A 23,278-nucleotide genomic window follows, 5' to 3' on the forward strand; every position below is an offset into this window, starting at 1 on the left:
TCGATTTATTTAATGATTTTGACAATTTTGATTGGAATAGACCCTTTGCAATTCTGAAGGTATCAGGGATAAACACATGGAGTGAAAGGTTGTTGACAGAATGCACTGAAAACAGACTGCAGCAACAAGGGTCAAAGGACATGAAAGGGAAGCAGTATTTGAGAATATGGTATGACAGCTGTGCAAACTTATCCTCGATTTTACTCAATATGTATTTTGGGCAAGCAGTAAGGAACAGTAAAGAGACATGTGGAAAAGGAAATGAAGTTCAGGGATAGTAATGAACTTGTAAGAGCTGTTGAATTGAATGGGCAGTATCATAAAAAGAGGTTCTACAATGAAAATCAACAAAATTAAAACAAGGATAAAGGATTGTTTTCAAATTAAACAGGTGATGCTGAAGGAATTGGATTAGAAAATGAACACTAAAATTAGTAGATAAGTATTGCTATTTGAGCAGCAAAATAAGTGACAGTGGTCAAATCAGGGAGGATATGAAGCATTTTTGAAAAAAGTATTTGTCAAAATCAAAGATAAATTTAACATTAAGAAGTCTTTTATGAAGGCATTTGTCTGGATTGGAGCCTTGCGTGGAAGTTAAATAGGGATGATAAGCAGTTCCAACAAACAGAGAATAGAAGCTTTAGAAATGTGATACTATAAAGAATACTGAAGACTGGTTAACAAATGAAGAGGTACTGAATTAAGTCAGATGGAACAGAACATTATGATATAATTTGACTAAATAATCAATCGGTTGATAGGACATATCCTGAGACATCAACAAAGGGTCAGTATCATAACTGAGGAAGTGTTGGGGGATAAAGTGAAACTGTGTCTTGGTTACAGTATGCAGGTTCAAATGAATTTAGTTGTGGTAGTCATGTAAATATGAATAACCTTGTACAGGATAGACTAGTACGGAGTGCAGTTTCTGGACTGAAGACCACAACAACAACAGCATATATAGATGTTGATACATACATGCACAAAATATTTTCTTGATTTAATATGGCAGTAACATCAACAATAGGTAACAGACTTGACCATAGTGCTCATACTGGCTTCATTTCTAGTACTAAGCATACAAACAGGTGCCTTATGGGTTTGTGATGGATTCAGGGTGGTTTTCTCCAGAGAATACACCAACATGTTGAGCATTATATTTTACTGCACATCATGGCAGAACAACACATACGGAACTGAACTTAAACATGGCGAGACACAAAGAAATCAGAGATGAAATACAATGCAAAGATGGTTTGTTTATGCATCGATATTTCTGGTGACAAGTTTATCGGCTCCACATAGGATGGCATCAGGAGGAGTTGTGTGAGGTAGATGAACGATAGTAAGCTCGAAGCGTGTGTTGACCAGGGGAGCGGGAGGGGGGAGAAAAACCTCAACATGGTGAGGCAGGCGAGAGCGGGGATGTGCTCAACACAGGTGGCGGTGAGCAGTTTTTGGTTGAGGGCTGTGAGCTTGATCAAGAGAGTGTGTTTGGTGGGGAGCTGGGCATCGAGCTTGACAAGGAGTTCTGAGATGCACACGATGGTGAGTGATCGCTTGAGGGAGGGAGCAAAGGTGGAGCGTCATGTGCCAGTAGGCGGAGTGGAATGCTCGTGTCAGGTGATGGCGTAGATTCGGGCTCGGCATGAGCTGGTTTGAGTCTGTTCAGCAACAAAGTGATGGGAGAATTTTTTATCAGGATGTCACACGTGTTCGTGGATCATCAACGCACACGATAGATAAGGGCCAGAGTGTGGGGGCTGGACAGGTACTCGGATGGAGTCGTCCCGGAGCATGACAAAATTACAGTCGGAAAAGGAAGTGGGTACATAGACTGTTGGAGGTGTGTGAGCAGATTTGAGGGGGGGGGGGGGGGGGAATCAGTAGGTTGGAGAGGTGGGATTTCACACGTTCAATGAACGAGGGTAGGGATGAAAGTGAGTGACAGTCAGGACAGACAATTTCTCCTGGGAGGACCAGGCTTTGTCCATATACGTACTCTGCAACTGTCCCTTTGATGTCTTCCTTGTAGGTTGCACGAGCACCAAGCAGTACAAGTGGCAGGGCCTCCATCCATAAGGAGTCATGGCAGTGGAGGACCGCCTTGAGGGTGTGGTGCCAGCACTTGATGAGGTCATTGCTTTGCAGATGGTAAGCAGTTGTGTGAATGCGTCGGAATCTGCAGATATGGCAAATGCCATTGAACAGGGCCGACTCGAACTGACAGCCCTGGCCAGTGGTAATGACTGCGGGACAACCGAAACACGATACCCATGACTCAATGAAAGAATGAGCGACAGTTTCTGTGGTAATGTTGTGAAGAGGGGCAGCTTTGACCCAACGAGTAGTACAATCAATGGTGGAAAGTATGTAGCGGAAACCATTGGAGGCAGGAAGAGGGCCCACAATGTCGATGTGCACATTCTGAAATCGCCCAGGGGGAATAGGGAAGGTGCCGAGAGGGGGAGAGGTGTGTTTGTGTACCTTGTTGCATTGACACGCAAGGCATTCAAGTGCCCACTGTTGCAAGTCTTTATTGACGTTTCGCCAAACGAAGTGCTCCGCGACTAGGCGGGCTGAAGCTCAAACGCCAGGGTGAGCCAAATTGTGAAGAGCATTGAAAACAGCTCGATGGAGTGTGGCAGGGATAATGGGGCAGAGTATGCCCGTGCTATCATCGCACCAGACTGCACTGGAAATACCGGGAAAGGTGGTAAGTACAGGGTGTAGAGAAGAAGCTGGGTCAGAGATTAATTTCTGTGTATCTTCGTCAGAGGATTGGAGTTCAGGAAGAGCAGAAAGATCCAAAAGGGACGATACAGTATTGACACGGGAAAGAAAATCAGCAACAATATTGTCGGCACCCTTTATGTGCCTGAATCGATGGTGAATTGTGAAATGAAGTTGAAATAACGGAAGCGACGTGGGGGAGGGTCGGCCGGAGGGTTCATTATAGCAGCTGCCAAGGATTTGTGGTCAGTGAGAACATAGAATGAGCGCCCCTTGACTTCCGTTCGAAAATGTTTGATTGCCTCGTACACAGCCAGCAGTTCGTGATCAAACGAGGAACATTTCTGCTGGGCGTTGTTGAGCTTTCGGGAGAAAAACTGCATGGTTGAGGTCTGGCCCTAGACTGTCTGGCTGAGAACGACGCCGATGGCAAAGTCACTGGCATCTGTTGTAATGAAAAGTTGTGCATCGGGGTGGGGATGCGCGATTGTGCAGGCTCTGGCGAGGAGTTTCTTGAGTTCCAAGAAAGAGTCTGTCATTTCTGGTGTCCACTGCAGAGGCCAGGTTCTGGAGGTGTTTTTTCCTGCCAAAGCGTCAGTTAACGGGGCTTGGATTTCTGCGTCTTGGGGTAGGTGTTTTCAATAGTAGTTCACGGTGCCAAGAAAATGCCAAAGTTCTTTGAATGAAGAAGGTCTTGGTAGATCTAAGATGGACTGTTCTTTCTCCGGTGGAGGTGAGATACCGTCAGCCGAAACCCGGAACCCAAGGAAGGTGACAGCAGGCTGTTGCAGTTGTAGTTTGTCGAGGTTGGTTTCGATGCCTGCGGCTTTCAAGGTGTCTAGAACGGTCTGCACATGATGTATATTGTCCTCGACAGAGGAGCTGAAGACAAGTATGTTGTTGAGGTAAGCAAAACAGAATATGAGACTGAACAAAACCTCGTTAATAAAGTGTTGCCATGCCTGTGTGGCGTTTTTGAGTCCAAAAGGCATGAATCGGAATTGAAAGAGGCCTAAGGGCGTGGTAATTGCTGTTTTTTCAATATCCTCGGGGGACACTGGAATTTGGTGGTAAGCCCGTTTACAGTCAATGACGGAAAAAACAGATGCACCCCACAGCGTGCTGGTGAAGTTGGCAATGTTCGGTACAGGGTAGTTGTCTATTATAGTTCTCGCATTCAAGTGATGGTAATCCCCGCACATGCACCAGGTCCCATCTTTTTTGGATGTCATATGAATGGGAGCGGACCAGCAGCTGGCGGAGGATTCAATGACACCGGCGTTTAAGAGCTCTGTGATTTGCTTTTTGAGATCACAAAGGCGCTTGGGGCAAAGTCTCCGGGGTTTACTAGAGATGGGAGGACCCGGTATAAGGAACAATCTGTGCATTGTTAGTAACCACAGCGGTGTTGCCTGACGCAAGGGAGGCTGTTTGTTTACTGTTCGCATCGTGCACATCAGTCAGAGCAGGATTACTGCATTCGGTGTAGGTTGACTTTTCCAAAGGAAGCCGAAGTGGTGACGTGTCCCAGGAGTCAGCGCAACAAGATGGCTGCCGGCCCAAAGCGCAAACTCCAGAATTGTGAAAGTTCGGTTGGGTTCATGAATTGTTAGTAGGCACAGCGACTGTGGGTGCGGCCTTTGGCAGCAGGGTCTCGGTCGAAACATGTGAATTGCATTCAGGCGCGAATGCACTGTCTGTGTAGTTCATCGAGTTCACACGGTGGCACACAGGAGCAGCAGTTTCACAGTTTGCAAGAAGACTGGGGGCAGGCCAGGTTGAAGTGAGGCGTGGCATGCATGCGCAGTGGTACACAAGTCAGAGTCAACAACTGTGGCACGAGGAGGGCATGGCACTATGGGGCTGTCAGTACATGTGGTGACAGTAGTACGGGGGCCTAGTTTACACACGTCTGTGTACAACATTGTGGTGACAGCACCATTGATAGAAGTTGTGAAAGAGGAGCACATGGAAGTAGGATTGTCTGTACAGTCAATGAACTTACTAACCTCGATTTGTCCTTGTTGAAGTGTTTTTAATTTCAAACTGCTTTTTGTGGATCGGGCGGGCGAGCTCGAAATTTTCGTTGCATAGGCGAGCGACCTGTTCTTGCTCGATAAGATACTTGTGTGTAATTTCTTGCAGCACAGTCAAAAGAGACGAGCACATGTGTACTAGTTGAGCACGAACAGATGCATCCAGGGAGCGAGGGCTCGACGGAGCACAAGGAAAGTGAGTGTTTGTTGGGTGATGAAACACAGTGTTGCACAGTATGTCTGGGGAAAGTTTGTGGTGGCGCAAGAACTCAGTGCCTATGATAGGTTCGTCAGTATCACAGACTAGGAAAGTCCACTTGAGCTCACAGTTTGGAGAGAGCATAACAGGTGGAATGTCAAACCGATGCACTGCAGTTTAGTGGAGTTGACGGCTTGTAGTGACGTGTGCTGGGAACAAATGTTCTCGGATGCTATAGACGTAGTCAGTAGGGACACATCAGCACCCATGTCAACGAGGAACAGATGTCCCGAAGACATGTCTTTGACGTATAAGCGTCCACAAATGTTCGGTCGTTCATGAACTGAGTGAAGCACTGGGAGGTGCCTGTCTTGTGCACTGGAGGCAGCGCTGGAACCTACCTGCGACCGGCGTTTGGGAAACAGCAAGGCGGTCTGCAGTTCCTTGCTGCATCACCGAAACGTGTGTGGAAGTATCAGTAGGGGTAATGTGGATGTGCATCCTGCAGAGACCCTGTAGCCGAGGGGGAAGGACGAGGATCCGTGCCTGTTGAAGAGTTGACTGCAGGAGGGGGCGAGGCTGTCGGCGGTGCCGGTGAGTGGTTACCGATGGCCAAATTAACGCGGCGTCTGCGGTGTGCAGGGGGAGGGCGAAGCTCTTGGCGGGAGGTGGGTTCAATTTGCCGGGTGTGAAGCTCACGTTGTAGTGCAGAATGAGCTCGGTCAGCGGTGCGGATAAGTACGTCAGTTGCTTGAGCTTCGAGGCAAGAGATGGCAGTTTGGACAGAAAGAGGAAGTTTCTTGATCCAGATTAACAAGAGCGTGTTATTGGGCACGGCCTGGTTGTTAACGAGGAGTCAGAGACGGTGCCACAGCTGTGATGGAGTGAAGTCGCCGAGTTGTTCCTTGTAGATGAGCTGCTGGACCTTCCCAGTCGACGTCTGTGTAACACGTTCCAGTGTCGTACTCTTGACAGAAGTGGATTGTCTACCTGAGGAGGTGTGATGATTAAATCATGAATCAAGTCAGCATGGTCATGGAGATTGTTCATGAGACAAATACACCATGAGTGGCCATCAAGTGAATAATATTGGAAGATCTGCACGACTAAGGCGAACCAGAATTTGGGGTTCTCGATGGAGAACACAGGCAGTTTTGGTAGTTTCGCGAGTGGTGGCAGCCTGGAAGCAGCCTGGAGGGTGAAGTGCGGAAGCAGATGTGAGGTCAAATGCGTGGGTGGCGGTAGCATTCTCGAGCCTTCATGGTGCGGTCGGGGAGCTCGATGGAGCTGTGAACTGACCCTACGGTAGAGTGAAGGTGGCACATTGCGGTGGAGGACAATGTGTCACATCGCAGAAGGCCGACGCGGATGAGGCACCGGTTTGTTCCGAAAACGAATGCAGAAGCTCGACAGGAGCCGGCGCAGATGCGACAGGAGAGATGTGTTTCATGGAAGGTGGCACGTCGCAGATGGCCGACGTGGAAGAGGCACCCGGCTGTGCCAAAAACAGTTGCGGAAGCTCAACTGGAGCTGGCGTGGATGCAACAGGTGAGAAATAATTCATGAACTGTGGGTGCATGTTAACGTGCTGATAGCTCGACGAGAGAGCTGAGCCATAATCACCTGTGTGGCAGGGAGTCGGCAGAGGTGTGGGCTGAACCGAAGCACTGTGTGTATAGTGATGCCAAACATGGGGTGAGTGGGAAAAAGGTTCATTGTTCATAGTCACTCCACTCGAAATCATGTTCAGATAAGGTGAGAGCCGTGGCACAGAGCACTGGGGTGTAGTAGTAGAACATAGGGTGTCATTATGCCCACTAGACCACTTGTTGTTCACGTCGCAGGCTGATATGCCGAAGTCGGAAGACACATATTGATGTGGGACAGAAGTAGCAGCAAGCCTGGTCGGAAGCTGAGGTGAAAGGCCCGTGAGCCTGGCAGGGCCGACCACGTGGCTGTAGTTAATTTGGGGTTGCACGGAGTAGGGTGTCGAGAATTGTTGCTCCGGCAGTGGGAAGCATTAATGGAGTTCAACGTTGGTACCGCATTGCATTGAGAGCCGTAAGTAGTGGTGGCATGGTTGGTGGAGGTAGGCACATGAGGTAGGGGGAACAAAGGCGTTTGGTAACCAGATTCATGCGTGTTCCTAACCTCACTTGTTGTTACAGGCTCGAAAATATTGAGCGACACCAGGGGAGCCATCGAAGGGGCACCATGTTGCAATCCTGGTGGGTGTACATCGCCAGCAACATGGTGCATATTTGTCACAAAATCGGGCGTTAGACGTGGAGCCGAAGTCATTGTTTGAACACTGTTGTGGTACAACACACTGGCACGGTCGTCGCGGGGACTGTCGGAAAGCAAAAACGAATAACGAAGAAACTCGAGGTCACCATTGTGGTGGATTCATGGTGGTTTTCTCCAGAGAATACACCATCATGTTGAGAACTATATTTTATTGCACATCATGGCAGAACAACACATACGGAACTGAACTTTAACATGGCAGGAAGCAAAGAAGTCAGAGATGAAATACAATGCAAAGATGGTTTGTTTATGTATCGATATTTCTGGTGACGAGTTTATCGGTGCCATAGGTTTGTGTGTGAGTTGTCACCTTTCCTCATTTTTTTCTAAGCAATTCATTGTTGTATAAAGTTATGTGTCTCTAATTTCATGCTACTGTTATTGAATGGCAGAGAAGGTTTTTAACAACTCAGAAAATTTATTAGCAATACCTTGTAATTGAGCTTCAAAACTTGAGCTTGAAGTTGTTTTGCCTCTGTATACATAAAGTTTTTCTTTAGTTTCATCATATCTACAGTTTTCTTCTGAGTTGCAGAAACATGGAAAGGCATGGGGGATGTGTCATCTTTCTTGAATGGGATACCCCACAGGCCTTTAAAGTATATTGCATTTACAAGCACCAGGCGTGTCATCTGGCTCAAAGAACCTGCAAGAAACAGACATAAGGAAGTTGCCAAAATGATATCAATAATTACTCCTTTCTTTTAGTGGCAGCCTCCTAATTATATGTTCTATGTTATTGGCTGAGAGCATTGGAGAGGACATTACTTTTCACTTCACGATGGTACGCAGACTACACGTGAAGATGTAGAACATTTACTTCAGCCCATTATCACAAAATTGTTTAGTAACTATGCCAACATCAACTCCCTGGTCACACTACCAATAACCTACAAGTACTGCTTGTCCAACAGCTGCATCATAATATGCTAGGGGACAAAATTTCATTGAGGCTTTTATTAGAGGAGACTATATGAAAAAACAACAAAAGTGAATACAAAAACACTCCATCAATGGATAAAGGTTGCAGCATGCAGAAAAACCAGCAAATGAACACTGTAAACAACTGCAATGAAGGGTAAGTAAACATGTAAGGAGACTTAATATGTTTCAGTAAAATCAATCAACTGCTGTAATCAGTCACCATCATGAAATTCTTACGAACAACCATCTAAATTGATTTAAGATGGGATGAACACATATTATTAATAGCTATAGTTATTTGCAAGTTCCATAGACCACAATTCAGATTGCTCACTATAATGAGGAACAAGTCAGCTTACAATTCTAACACATTTTCTCAATGAAAGATAAATCTGTCTGTTGGTAAGGTTACTGCCAATTAGAGATATGCCAGAAAAATCATAAAGAATTGTACAATGAAAACAATCAATTTTTAACAATATAATGTAATTGTATAGATAAAAAAACTACTCACCAAGTGGCGGCAGAACATATACATAAAAGAAAGTTATAATTAGACAAGCTTTTGGAGCTACTTGGCAAATAGAATTTATTATGTATCCAATTACTTTATAAAGAACTGTACATAATTCATATACAAAGGAATTTGTTTACAGCTGTCTGACTGGCTTTTGTGAGCTGCTATTCAGTTGAGAAACCTTAACAAGACAGATTATTAGAAAGGTACATATGGCACAGAAAAGAGCTTATGAACTCATTAACAGTTCATTCATTAGTGAGGAACCATTACTAATTTGGATTTAAAAAACAGATAGAGAAGATTCAGGGAAAAACTGTGCAAACTCATTATGGGATTGTGTAGCAGGTAAGCACACTTTTCAGGTAGGTAACATAGGTGTGTTCCAGCATAACCTCAGTATACCAAGATTAGATTTGGAATGACAGACTGTGCATGGAAAGATTGGAAAAGCATATGATGCAATGTCATACTCTATGATAAAGGGTGTTTCAAAAAGAATATATGAGTTGTGACCAAAAAGTAATGCAAATTTTTTTAACTTCATGGGATTTACACATCTGATTTTCAATTTATTTTTTTATCTTGTTAATAGACATTTTCCTGACATGTGGTTGCATTTTCAGCTGTTTTGAATATTTAGTTTATTGTTGATGGTGAAAAAGGTTATATATGTTTTCAAATGCTTGGCATATTTTAACTTCTGATAAAGATGGCTCAAAAAATTTGCATTAGAGTTTGCTTTAAAAAAAGAATAAACTGCAGCACCCCATTCAAAATGTTGACTGTGGCTTTTGGCAAATCTGCTATGAGTAAGACAAGAGTTTATGGGTAGTATGAATATTTCAAAGAGGCCCGAGAAGGCAGTGAAGATAACAACCATCATGAATGCCCTAGCACATTACTGATGACAATATGGAAGAGGTAATGAAAATGGCTCTGGAAAATCACCAAATCACCATGAGAGAGGTTGCTGATGATGTCAGCATATTCTTTGGCTTATGCCAAATTTCAAACAATTATTTTTGGATGTGTTGGCATTAAACATGTAACAGCAAAAAAGATTAGCTGCACTGCACAATTCCACACAGTACAAGAACTATTGCTGTGAAAGCGCCCAGTGTCTACCAAACATGGAAAACTCAACCCCAAATGGCAACTCTTATACACCGCCCTATTTGTAATTATGCAAGTTCCTCATCCATGATCATACAGACTAGCTTACCCTATAAATAGAAAGGAAAGGGTCTTTATCCACACAAGGATCTAAAGGAATTTGTATGCTGAATGGGTCTGACAAAAGGTTAAACCAACTCATGAAGTTATTTTTCTTTAGTGAAAATATCTCAGTACTAATTATGAAAGATGTCCACTTACTTTTATGAAAAGTTTCTCTCTTGTCATTTATATTTGTGTACATAGAAATAAGGTAAGTTATTGGTTATTGGAGGTTTTGTTCACTGAGAAAAGGATGTTGTGAAATGAGTAATAAGCTGAATTTAATCACTGTGATGCAAATTCACTACCAAAATACATACACCTTCCAACCGAAAAATTGGTAAATGCAGAGGGGACAAATAAATGATGTAGCATTATGACAAGAGGCAACACACAAGTGCAGTAGAAATTTGCCTCATAGGAGAGAGACCTTGGTGCATGCATGATGGCAAAACAAGTCCAATATGCTTCTTAACATGCCAGATGCTCAGCTAGTATTAGTATCTCTACACTATGTAGAATATACCCACAAGATTATGAATATAAATTGATGTCTAAAATAATTACTGAATAATAATAATAATAAAACTAAAAGGAAAAGAGAACTAAAAAAAGGAAATATTTACATGTATGGAAATAAAATGAACTAACTACAGAAAGCTGTCTACACACCAGGTTACTATTTACAAGATATACTCAGAAAACTACATTATGGCTATATCCAAAATAAACTAAGCTCTTTAGTATTGGAAATCTGTATATGCCATGAAAGAGTTAATAATTCTAGGGGTATGCTCATACTCTGAATAAGCTATGAGAGGGGATAATGATGCTGTGCCTCGCCTGGGAAGATACCTATCAATTTCATGTGCACACATTGTATGAATATGGAAGAGACAGAAACATATATACACCATTGTAGTACATAGAGGTGCATCCCACAGTTAAAAGTATTAAATTAAGTACACTTATGTAAAATCATTACAGGTACTTTTAAGCAAATAACATTAATAAATTTGTATGACACAATGATATTAGAATTTTATCTATAGTGCCACAAATATTGAGTAAATAGTTTGTCACCAAACACAAAGAAGTGTTCACAGAGAATTTGCTCAATTATTGTATGATGTGTTAACGACAGCTTTGAGCATGAGATGATAAATGCTTCTTTCCATTCCTTATAACAACTCCCCGTAGATTTGTAGAGCAACTCCTGGTAGGTTTGAGAAAGGCGTGGCTAAGGGTAGATATGTTTACTTGTGTTGGAAACGTGAGAGTGAAATTCTCGGTTCCTATCATTAGCAATCTGGAATTACAAATGCGGAAGTTAAGTGAGATGAGGGCAGTAGTTCATGCATATGATCAGATTGCATAAATGTATATTGTTCTTTCAGTCCTGATGTGTAACACGTTTTGCTAATTATTCATGTAAACAAAGATTATATCATGAGTTTAAAAGTTAAAAGGAGTGCTAGCTTATCATAAAAGTTGTAAATATAAATTATTTATTAATTATGAGAGTAAATATGAAATAATTTGTCATAGAAATGAAGCCTCATGAATTTTGAAGGAGAATATGACTTCTTAAGTGTTATTCACTTGTATTTAGACATTGTTATGCAAATATCAAGAACAATTTGACAAATTTATGTATAAACTTGTTTGTACGTGAAATGTATTAGACTTCATTTGTCAGCTAATATCAAAATGACAGTTATGTGTAGTTATAAGGAGCAAATTTACCTCATGTTTTAATTTCTTTGTGCAAGTCATGAAAATTTTACACATTTGTACAAAGACAGATAGGGGAACCTGTATATGAAAAAGGTGTTTAACATAAGTGAAATTAAAAGGGACTTCAAGAAAAACTGTTTGCATATTGTATGTATAGTGCATATTGAATAAGGAATACATACTCATGCAATGTAGTGATCAAATTTATGTGTGCCAAGTGACGAAAACATTCTAAGTGCCCTTTGTAGTTGCATTAGATGTTGAACTTTACTATAAAGGAGTAATTAAAGCAAGTAATTTATAGGCTTACCTGGAAAATGGTGAGCTCTTGACATGATGCTGATGATACAGACGGGCCTTTTGAACACTTAAATATGTGATGGACAACGTGGTTTATATAAGAATGGTTGGAACTTTATGGCTTCTCCATCATGGTATTAAACTTTTTAACCAAATACACATCAGTGTACACCTATCCTATGGAGCGACCCTCTGAACACTATAATGACATGCAATTCATCGTCGTCTACAAAGTTACAGACCTGAGGCTGAACTGTTTTCCATAGTTGCACTGATGGCACCATAAGGCACATGCACAATGAGCAATCACTTAACGTGTGGAGGTATGGCTGCAACACTTAACATTTGGAGATATGGCTGCACAAACTATGGGTGATGGTTACACCTCAATAATGGAGCAAAACATTTGTCGAGTCATGATCTCTCAGAAACTGAATGTTTAAAAGTTTTATAAATTTCATGTAAATTAATTGTAATATAAATAAAGCTGACACATGCAGGGGATAAATAATATATAACCTTGGCCACAAATAAATGGATTTGATATCCAGCCAGCTCAAAAAGTAGTTTAAGTGGTTCTTCCATATGAAATTTTCTTATTTATGTTAAATATATTCGTAAAATGCACCACTGTCATCCATTAATCATGGAGAATGCCACTATACAGTATTAGGACAGTTGTGATAGATCTTATTTTGGTTTAGCCAAAAAGGATAAGTTGTTTAATAAGTATTAGAACACTGTAGGGAGCAAAGACGCAATATAAACAAGCCTACACCAAAAAGAGACATGTACAAAAATAAAAATGAATGTATATGATATTCTAATGTTTCCTTAAACTAATATCAAATACTTGATTCTTCAACTATTGCTCTCTTCCTGTCACTGATTCTGGGTGGGCGTACTGCATGTACGTCAGACAATAATATATATTTGTGTAAAAGTTTTTACAGCATATCTTTTGCAAAGGAAGGCAGTTCCTTTCATTTCTAAATTGCTTCATTCTGAATATGATACCTGGATACACTGTAACCAACAAACTTCAGAACATATGCTGATATTATGTTGTACTGCATTCTTGGTCAAGAAGCTGGATGCTGTATCTATTTCTTAAAGAAAGAAGAGGTAAATAACACTGTTCAAAGGAGAGTTACTATATCAATCACTTTAGACTGTTACTGTGGTAATCAAAGCAAGAGGCTGTGGAGGTGCGAACTCAGATATATGAATTGCTGCTGGTGAAAGTATCTGCCAGTCAAAAACAGCAAAATAATCCACATTATTCACACCTCATTACAGCACCAGTACTTAACCACCACTATAGTTTGTGTTGTGAATACATGCACTTTCACTAGATAAAGAGCAAGAGCTCAAAAGCTAGTGTAAATACTGTTTTCGTGTAAATACTGTTTTCTGTTATGTGTTTCTATGCTATACACATTAGTTCGCTAGACTCTGAATAATGCATGATGCGCACTGTTGTTGTGCTCATTTCAGTTATTGTCAATGACTGTTACATAGTCATACCCACACATTATGTCACAATCCATAGTATATCAGTTCATGTATCTCTGCATTTTTCTGTACATACTTCAAACTTGAAAATAAGCAAAAGTAATTAATAAAATCCTTACAACTGACTGACTAACAGAAGAATAAAAACTGACTGGCTGATCATAGAAGGAGAGTCTCTGCCTGTACAAGAGTATTCTCACAGAGCTGCCAAGAAAGTTACTATTAAATTCCACATACATATTGGTGATGCTAAAATTTCAGAAATTTGGGTTTATCCATATGTCTATTGACAACCATTCATCTTGAACACTACCCAAAAAGCAAATAGGAAGATAACTATGTAACCTCCATCACACATTATACAGTGGCTTATGCAACTGTTTGTAGCAATTCTTTGCTCACAAAGCAGAAGTGTGTCTATGTTGTGTGAAACACAGGAGTGAAGGGACTTGATATATGGATGATTCCAGAATGAGATTTTCACTCTGCAGTGGACTGTGCACTGATATTATACTTCCTGGCAGATTAGAACTGTGTGCCGGACCAAGACTCAAACTTGGGACCTTTGCCTTTCGCGGGCAAGTGCTCTACCAAGAGAGCAGTTGCCCGCACAAGGTAAAGGTCGCGAGTTTGAGTCTCAGTCCAGCACACAGTTGTAATCTGCCAGGAAGTTTCATGTGGATGATTGTCTCACCTTATACTATGGTTTCATACTCTGATTTAAGCACTGTGTAAGATGCAGCACAGAAGAGTACTTTGTGGGAAAGGAAGGCACACCGCTTCAACAAGAAGAGACATTCCTGGGGACAAACCATTAGCTGTTTATCGACAGGTGACTCGAAATATCTCTTCTAAGTTCCATCCCAAACACTTGTACACAACAAATGTCATTCTCCAGAGAACAATACCAGCAAGGTGGAGCAACTATACCAGAGTTGTGAGTCAATGCGAACTTGGCTGTGGAAGATATAAGTTCCCCAAGACCAGTCAAACATGTAAGTTCCAGAATCTATGTTTTTGTGTGAATTTATTTGATGAATGTATGAAGTGATCCCAAGGAGATGAGCACAAGTAACAAGTTCCTAACAGTACATTTCACTGGTTGGAGACTGTGCAGTGAATCAACAAATGAAAGTAAGCCTTGGAGGAGAAAACTTGGCACACACATTTCTGCTCTGTTGGAGTCTTTGGGGAGCCAAGATGTCTCAATAACTACTGCAATTTTGAGATGGTAGCCTTGAAAATGTCTCTCATTGCCACCTGGTCCACATTCTACTGAGCAGGTCTTCCCATCTCCATGAAACAAGAAGCAAGGATGCACTCACACAAGGGATGTTATAATCATCACAGCTGAGTCGGTTATACCAGACCTGACCACTACCAGCAGGGCAGTCTTAGATGACAATAACCCTCTGTTATTCATAACCTTTGTCCTGCTGTAGATGAAAGCTTGTAATCACATATAATGTGTCTCTAGAAAAATCCTGCACTCCCAGGGAACACCGCCTTGAAGTAGGCACCTTCAGTGGCGGCAGGAGAGCTTGCATGTTTCCTTGAAGTAGAGAATTGTGCTGGTGGTAGCGTAGCTACTGGCAGGGTCACTGAAGTCGGATGGGTCTCGACTGAGGAGCTACACAAAGTGTATCCCACAACATAGGGCAGTGAGGGCTCCAGAGGCATAGTGAAGCCAGCTTCCCCAGGGAAGTAAACCTAATATAAATCCTGGTCCTCCATGTTGAGGGTTGGGCTCAAGGCTAACACCCTCTTCCTGTAAATGAAAGTCAAGTAACAAAAACACATGAGCAGAAACTGGATGGATTAGTAGAGAATGACATGGTAAGGGCATCGGACAACAAATGATTAAAAAGTTGAAACCTGATCTACGAACTGGTACCACAAATGTTCAATCTTTATACAGTCCAGGCTCTCTAAAGAAGTTATTAGACCAACAGGGGAAGCTCACAGAGAGCATTATTGACATCCAAGAAATTTGACGGACAGGGAATGGGGTACTGGAAAAGAGAGAGGGCGCTATGTTCTATAGCTGTGATGATAACAGACATGAGTTTGGTACAGGTTTCCTTGTTCATAAAGATCTGAAATATTTGGTGACGAATTTTATACCCATTAATCCAAGGCTATCAGTAATTAGAATTAAAGGAAGATTCTTTAACTATAGTATAATTAATGGACATGCACCATCAGAAGAACCTATTGCCAGCCCATAAATGGAGCTCATAGTAAACATGGATCCACTAATGATAATGGAATAAGATTGATCCTCTTCACAGCCTCCCAGAATATGGAAGTCACCTGATGGTGGAACCATTAATCAAATAGATTATGTACTGATAGACCAGAGGCATAAATCTAACTTGTCAGATATTCAAACCTTTCATGGCCCTAATGTGGATTCAGATCATTTTCTTGTAATGCCCCAGATAAGAGCAAGGATATCAAATGCTCAGAAAGAAAGACATACTAGGAAAGAACACTACAATACTGCAGCACTGCAATTAACAGAAACTTACAAATCATCCTGTCAGAAAGTTTTTCTGGCCTTAAAACAAGAACAAGGAACAAAGCAAGACAGTAATGACACAGAACAAAAATGGCTGACTATAAAAGGAGCCATAGACATTTCACCTACGGAAACACTAGAGATGGAGAGAAAATCAATAACGCCCACATGGTTTGATGAAAAGTGTAAGAGAGTGACTGAAGAAAAGAACACTGCATACCAAAAGAAATTACACACAAACTGCACAAGAAGCTTGTTGGAGGATTATTGAGAGAAAAGGAGGACCAAAAAGATGACACATCACAGAAAGAAAATGGTCTGAACTAAGGCTGAAATAGAATGTATGGAATTGTCCAAAAAGAAGAATGAAACAAGGAAGTTCTTTATAAAAGTAAACAATGCTAGAAGAAAACTTGCTCCAATAACCAGATTGGTTAGAGATGAGTAAGGAAACATAATAAGTGAGACAAAACATACTCTGGAAAGATGGTGAAGATACTTTAATGACCTGCTGAATCAAGAGACAGAGCAAACAGAGGCTATATCTGATGATTGTGAGCAAGGATTGGATGATGAGCAACCACTGGATGGCCTAGGGTTACAGGACATTAAAAAAAGCTTTAAGGAAACTGAAGAATAATAAGGCCTCCGGCACTAATAGCATTCCTGCAGAATTGGTAAAATGTGGAGGAGCAACATTAGAGCAGTCTCTGTTTGAACTTATTACTCTCATATGGGAACAGCAAAGGGTACCAGATGAGTGGAATGAAGGAATATTATGCCCCATACATAAAAAGGGTGACTGAATGGAGTGTAGAAAACACTGTGGAATCACCCTCCTGAACCTGGGGTTCAAGGTGTTATCTAATATTATTGTTGGTCAGCTACTCCCACAGGTGGATAAAGAAATTGGAACCTACCAAAGTGGATTTCAATGAGGAAGGTCAACGATAGACCAGATTTTCAACTGGTGTCAAATTTTGGAGAAAACTGTTGAATATAGAATTGGACCACATCACCTCTTTATTGGCTTTAAGGCTGCATACAACAGCATCAATAGAAACTGGTTGTTTTATGCCTTACCGGAGATAGGGATACATGGAAAGCTCCTGAGAATGGTTAAAATGATGATGTCTGACTTAAGAAGCTGCATTCAAGTTCGAGGAAATTACTCAGACCCCCTGGAAATAAAAAATGGGCTACATCATAGAGGTGCATTAGTGTGCTTATTATTTAATGTAGCACTCAAGAATGAGATTAGAGAAGCAGGCCTACAGACAAGGGGCACGATCTTCTACAAGTCAGTGCAGATTTTAGCATATGCAGATTACCTAGACATCATAGCATGGACAGAAAGAAGCTTTTACAGCATTACTTCAAGCAAGTAAGAAGATGGGTCTCATGATAAATGAAGACAAAATGAAATACATGGCCTGTGGGGAAGCATATCAACCCAATATGCCATCAACTTTCAGTATGAATGGATACACATTTGAAAGAGTTGATAGCTTTAAGTATGATAGTTCCACAGGGACTTGCTTTAATGACATGTCAACTGAAATTATGATTAGGCTGATATCAGCAAATAAGACATATTTCACCTCGAGAAATTTATTCCGATCAAGACTCCTCAGCCACCCACAAAATTCACTATTAAAAAATCCTTGTTAGTCCAGTTCCCACTTATGCTTAGGAAACATGGCCTTAGACAGAAACCAATGCAAAGCTTCTTGATGGATTTGAGATGAAAGTTCTGAGAAGAATAATTGGCCCTGTGTATGACAGAGAACAATGGAGGAAAAGGTACAATGAAGAATTGTACACTATATATGCTAATGATCCTGAAATAAAAATAATACAAGCAGAAAGGATAAGATGGGCAGGTCATGTGGCAAGAATGGAGAAGTCTGAGATGATAAAGAAGATTCTCTTTAGTAATCCAGGAGGACAAAGAGGGTGAGGTCAACATCGAGCAAAATGGCTGGGTGGAGTGGAAGAAGACCTACAGAAGTTATGATGCAGAAACTGGAGGAGGGTATCATGTGACCGTGGTGGATGTTGGAAGATTGTTGGGAAGGCCAAAGTTCATCCTGGTCTGCAGCACCACAGAATAAGAAGAAGAAGAAAAAGAAGAAGAAGAGGAATCCTAGCCAAACGCCTTGTGAAGATTCCTCTATGAGGAGCCAGTTAATATTTGTTTTCCTGTTATACATTCAGTTGTATGAAGTTTTTCCATAGGTTTTTGCTTAGTGGCAATGATTCAACACATGTACTTCCTGATATTAATGCTTCATTGCCTGATACACCATATCAGTTTCCAATCACCCCTCTTCCAAGATTGAATGCACAATGCAGCATGTATTAATTGTCTGGCAGTAATCCACCTGGTGCCCATCTCATTCACATCTACATTTATACTCTGCAAACTACTGAGAAATGCACGGCAGAGGTCACTTCTCACTATATTACTTACTATGGCTACTTCCACGGCCCATACACGTATGGAGTGCTAGAAGAACAAACAGCTTAAATGTCTCTGTACACACTGTAACATAATTGCTATAATCTTATCTTTGCAATCCTTCTGAGACTGATACATAGGGAATTGTGTCATATTCCTAGACTCCTAAATTAAAGCTGTTTCCTGAAACTTTGTAAGTAAGCTTTTATGGAATATGGCAGTTTGCATCTATCTGCAAGTCTCTGCCAGTTGAGCTTCTTCAGCTTCTTCATGATATGCTCCACAGGAACAAGGATGAACATTTAGGCTGCCTTTCTTTCTATATGTTCATTATCATTTGTTAGCCCTATTTTTTTTATTGATACAAATAACTTGAGTAGATTTGTAGGATGAGTCCCTTAAGTATTTGGTACACAATTTACTGTGTAGACACAACATTTTCCTAGTATTCGACCAATGAATTCAAATTTGTTGCCTGTTTTACATACAACTAAGCCTATGTCATTGTTTTATTTTATATCCCCACAAATCCTTTTCCTAGGCTCTAGTTATGAGGGAGAATAGTGAGAGCAATCTGATAAATATATATGTAATCTCTAAAAACTGAGAAGATTTTGAAACAAGAGAAATTGTGCATGGTTTGTTGGAGGAATCTGAAGTTATTAATAGGGGAGAAACACCAGATAGCCAATGATTAATTTTTTGGAACAGGGTAATGAGGTACAATGTTTAGCTGACAGTAGCAGTAATCTTTTTGCTGTTAGTCAGAAATCACTAAATATTTTATCTGATAAGAAATTGTTTCTAATAATGACTGTTTCTTGTATTCAAACAATTGACACCACAGGAAAGGTGAAGAAATGAGAATGTACCAATGTTGTCTAAGAAACTGTTATTTTAGAAACAGACAGAAGAAGAGCAGATGTACCATCTCAGGGGAAAGAAACTGAGACCGGAGCAAAGGGATGATACTCCAGCAACATTGCAGAAAAAAGGAAGACTTTGAATGGTATAATGAACATGAAGAGAAAGTGGGGGTGGAGCCAGAGGTATTAATGGCAAACCAGAATGAAATAGAATTATAGGTAGAAAAGTTTCATAAATTACATAGGGGCAAGGTGGGGAGAGCTTAATGACTTCAGGGGATGTTGCAGTATTTGCAGTGTTAGGTGACTGAAAATCAACAGGAACTCAAGTTATTGACAATACTACTCAATTATCCTTTGTGTTGTCACTCTTCCTCTTTTTTTTTTCAATCTGAACAACATGTATACTTAAGTGTCAAAGAAACTGGCACTCCTGCCTAATATCGAATAGGGCCCCACAAGCACGCAGAAGTGCCACTACATGACATGGCATTGGTTCGACTAATATGAATCCTGCATGGTTGTCCATAAGTCTGAAAGAGTACAAGGGGATGGAGATCTCTTCTGGAAGGCATATTGGAGGTCATCCCAGATTTGCTCAATAATGTTCATGTCTAGAGAGTTTGGTGACCAGCAGAAGAGTTTAAACTCAGAAGAGTATTCCTGGAGTCACTCTGTAGCAACTCTGGATGTGTGGGGTGTCACATTGTGCTGTTGGTATAACCCAAGTCCACTGGAAGGCACAATGGACATGTATGGATGCACGTGATCAGACAGGATGCTTATGTAAGTGTCACCTGTCAGAGTCATATCTAGACATATCAGGGACCCATATTACACCAACTGCACATGCCCTACACCATTATAGAGCATCCATCAACTTGAACAGTTCCCTGCTGCCACACAAGGTCCCTGGATTCATAAGGCTGTCTCCATATCCGTACATGTGCTTCCGCTCAATACAATTTGAAACGAGACTTGTCCAAGCAAGCACCATGTTTCCAGTCATCAACAGTCCAATGGCAGTGTTGATGGGTCCAGGTGAGGCGTAAAGCTTTGTGTCATGCAGCCATTAAGGGTACATGAGTGGGCCTTCGGCTCCGAAAGCCCATATTGATGATGTTTTGTTGAATGGTTCACACGCTGACAATCGTTGATGGCCCAGCATTGAAATCTGCAGCAATTTGTGGAAGAATTGCGCTTCTGTCACACTGAATGATTCTCTTCAGTTGTTGTTGGTCCCAATCTTGTAGGGCCTTTTCTGGCCAGAGCGATGTTGGAAACTTGATGTTTCACTGGATTCCTGATATTCATAGTACCCTCATGAAATGGTCATACAGGAAAATCCCCACTTCATCACTAACTGAGAGATGCTGTGTCCCATCGCTTGTGCACCGGCTATAACACTACATTCATACTCACTTAAATCTTGATAACCTGGCTTAGCAGCAGTAACTGGTCTAACAATTGTACCAGACACTTATTATCTGATATAGGCACTGCCAACTGCAGCACCATATTCTGCCTGTTTACATATCTCTATGGTTGAATACGCATGCCTATACCAATTTCTTTGGTGCTTCAGTGTATCATCTTTAACATTCTTTGAAATTTGGGGATATTGCCAAGAAAAGCAAAAACAGTGAGAAAGATATGGAATATATCTAGAGCGAGGAAAGATATTGATGATGAAGTAAGGGTACAAGAGATTATTTGATGCAGAGAGATGTATTGTTTTGTAATAAACATGCAGTGGTTTGAAGTAATGACATAAAGAATACTGAATGTGACTTTTAAAAGAAGTAGCGAGCATACATGATGTCATTGTGGACATAATGTGAGAGGATATGATGATGATGATTTGGAAGGGGTAATGAGAATTTCTAAAATAAAAGATGTAGTGGCACAGGAACAAAGTATTTTGTTTTTATGGTGATGAAAGTGAGACGATATTTGTAGAAAAAGGTGGTGATTTGAAGGATTTGTACAGAAATGTAGAAAGGACATAGAAAGGTTTATGTGACTTGTGATGGAATACATCTTTGCCAGCAGACTGATTAGCACTAGGAAACATTGTACAGCAGGTGCTGAACTAAGTGCAACTATGAGAACATTAGACCAAGATACGCCCCCAGACTACGAACTGGTCACACCCTCTGGGCAGCATACATATGGGCCACCACCAATGACCAGGCTGTCTCCATCTCTCAATCGGTCAATCTCTCATTCTCACTACCTCAGTATTTGCATCAGCACTCAGTTCACATTGCACCTCAATGCATCACACTGTGCTCTAGTCTTCCACAGCAATAGTCGTCGCCTCTCAGCTTAGCTACCTGTGAAGGAATGTTAGTTACTGTGATATGGACATGGACAACATTCAAGAATTAATACATGACAGATCATTGCTGTTAAACACAAAACTTCAGACTGGACAATATTGAAGTTAAATACTCAACTGGTTCCTGTAATAAAGTGTATTTCAGCCACATGTGAATTTTCCATTGCAGTGAGAGGAAACCAGCCACCCACTTATCAAACCACCCTCTCCTCATCCACCCAGGAACCACAAAACATTACATGAGGGCACAGCCACAACAAGTAGCGACAAGACTAACAAATAAGTTTTGTTTGCTTTTCAAGTGTTCGGGTTGCTGCAGGGGAGCTGTTGTTGCTGTGATTCTATTTGCTAATTTGTTCTTGTTGTTGCCTGTATTACAGGAGGGGAGCTGCAGAACACTGTATTTATCATTTCAGATGCTTTTCATATTGCTTTTCCATTCGTCTTTTCATATTTTGCTGTAATTTGTTAGCATTAGAATGGCTACCCTGCCCCTCTACCCCCTGCCCCTCACATCATCCACAGACTGTTTCTCCTCTAGAACTAAACTGGATTTTTCAGTTTCAGAATCAGCAAATCACTACATTGCTGTCTACTGTACAGCAATTGCTCTCTGCACAAGCTGTGTCATCTGCCCAACTGGCCAACCACTAGATCCAACAAGTGCCACCAAACAACATTCCACCATTTCGGCACTTTGATGAAAGAGAAGAGTAGTTCCACACACACTGTCAATTCAAGGTACAGTGAAATCTCATTATTTCCTGTCCATTGTGGGAACCCTTGTGTTTCACTTAATTTAAAAACTCTTTGCTTTGTCATCTCCCGATGCACTGTCCTATGATGAAGTAGTAAGTGCTTTAAGACAGTATTGTGAACAGCAGACACATCACGGCAGCCAGATTCCAGTTCTTTCACTTTAAGTAAAAGTCAGAACAGACATACTGTCTGTGATATACTGACTTACAGGGTCTCAGTAGCAAGTGTAAATTCGAGTGGCAACTTTTATAATGATTTGATGATCTGTGATGTGATCACATACGATGTCCCTGATAGCAGAATCTAGCAGAATCAGAGAACAGATTCTCAAGTCCTCATAACCTTCACTCCATCAAGTGTTGCAAATATTAGAACTATTCAATTCCAGTAACATAGTTGCCGATAAATTTTATCAGGTCCCAAGTTGTCGAGCCGAGTTTCCTCTTACCCTTGACTGCCCCACTTAGCCACCACATAGAGCATGCACACCGACATGCAGACAGCCTAGTAAACAAGTAGCCAGGCCTGTAAATCTAGTGAAGTCTTGCCCTCACTGCTTTGTTCACCACAAGAAGCAAGATTACCAATTGCACACCGTGACATGTTACTCAAGCGGAAAGAAAGACTACGTCCAGGCAGTTTGCTTGCAATGGCAAAGAACACCAATTCTGCTCCCTCATGCAACAACATGTCTCATGCACATTCTGTGAATGCAATGTTTTCAAAACTGACTAGAGGTTCCAGCAATAATTCAAGTAAAGTCACTCCAGTGCAGTACAACGCCATTCCAGCAAACTATTTGTAGCACTAAAAGTTGCTGGCAGTCATGTTGACTTTC

At 41.2% G+C, this 23,278-nt stretch overlaps 1 protein-coding gene and 1 long non-coding RNA gene across 2 annotated transcripts in view; one reads left to right on the plus strand and one right to left on the minus strand.

Moving 5' to 3' along the window:
* The window catches only part of LOC126162880 (serpin B6-like), a 282,449-nt gene that overhangs the window by 81,858 nt on the left and 177,313 nt on the right, over window positions 1-23,278 (minus strand). Inside the window, exon 5 of the mRNA XM_049919674.1 lies at window positions 7,713-7,927. Within this exon, the coding sequence (XP_049775631.1) occupies window positions 7,713-7,927 (215 nt within the window). The remainder of the gene's footprint in view (window positions 1-7,712; window positions 7,928-23,278) is intronic.
* The window catches only part of LOC126162882 (uncharacterized), a 38,261-nt gene continuing 37,298 nt past the window's right edge, over window positions 22,316-23,278 (plus strand). Inside the window, exon 1 of the long non-coding RNA XR_007535126.1 lies at window positions 22,316-22,422. This is a non-coding gene — a long non-coding RNA (uncharacterized LOC126162882). The remainder of the gene's footprint in view (window positions 22,423-23,278) is intronic.

This window comes from Schistocerca cancellata, chromosome 2, assembly GCF_023864275.1.
Source record: "Schistocerca cancellata isolate TAMUIC-IGC-003103 chromosome 2, iqSchCanc2.1, whole genome shotgun sequence".
NCBI classification, from domain to species: Eukaryota; Metazoa; Arthropoda; class Insecta; order Orthoptera; family Acrididae; genus Schistocerca; species Schistocerca cancellata.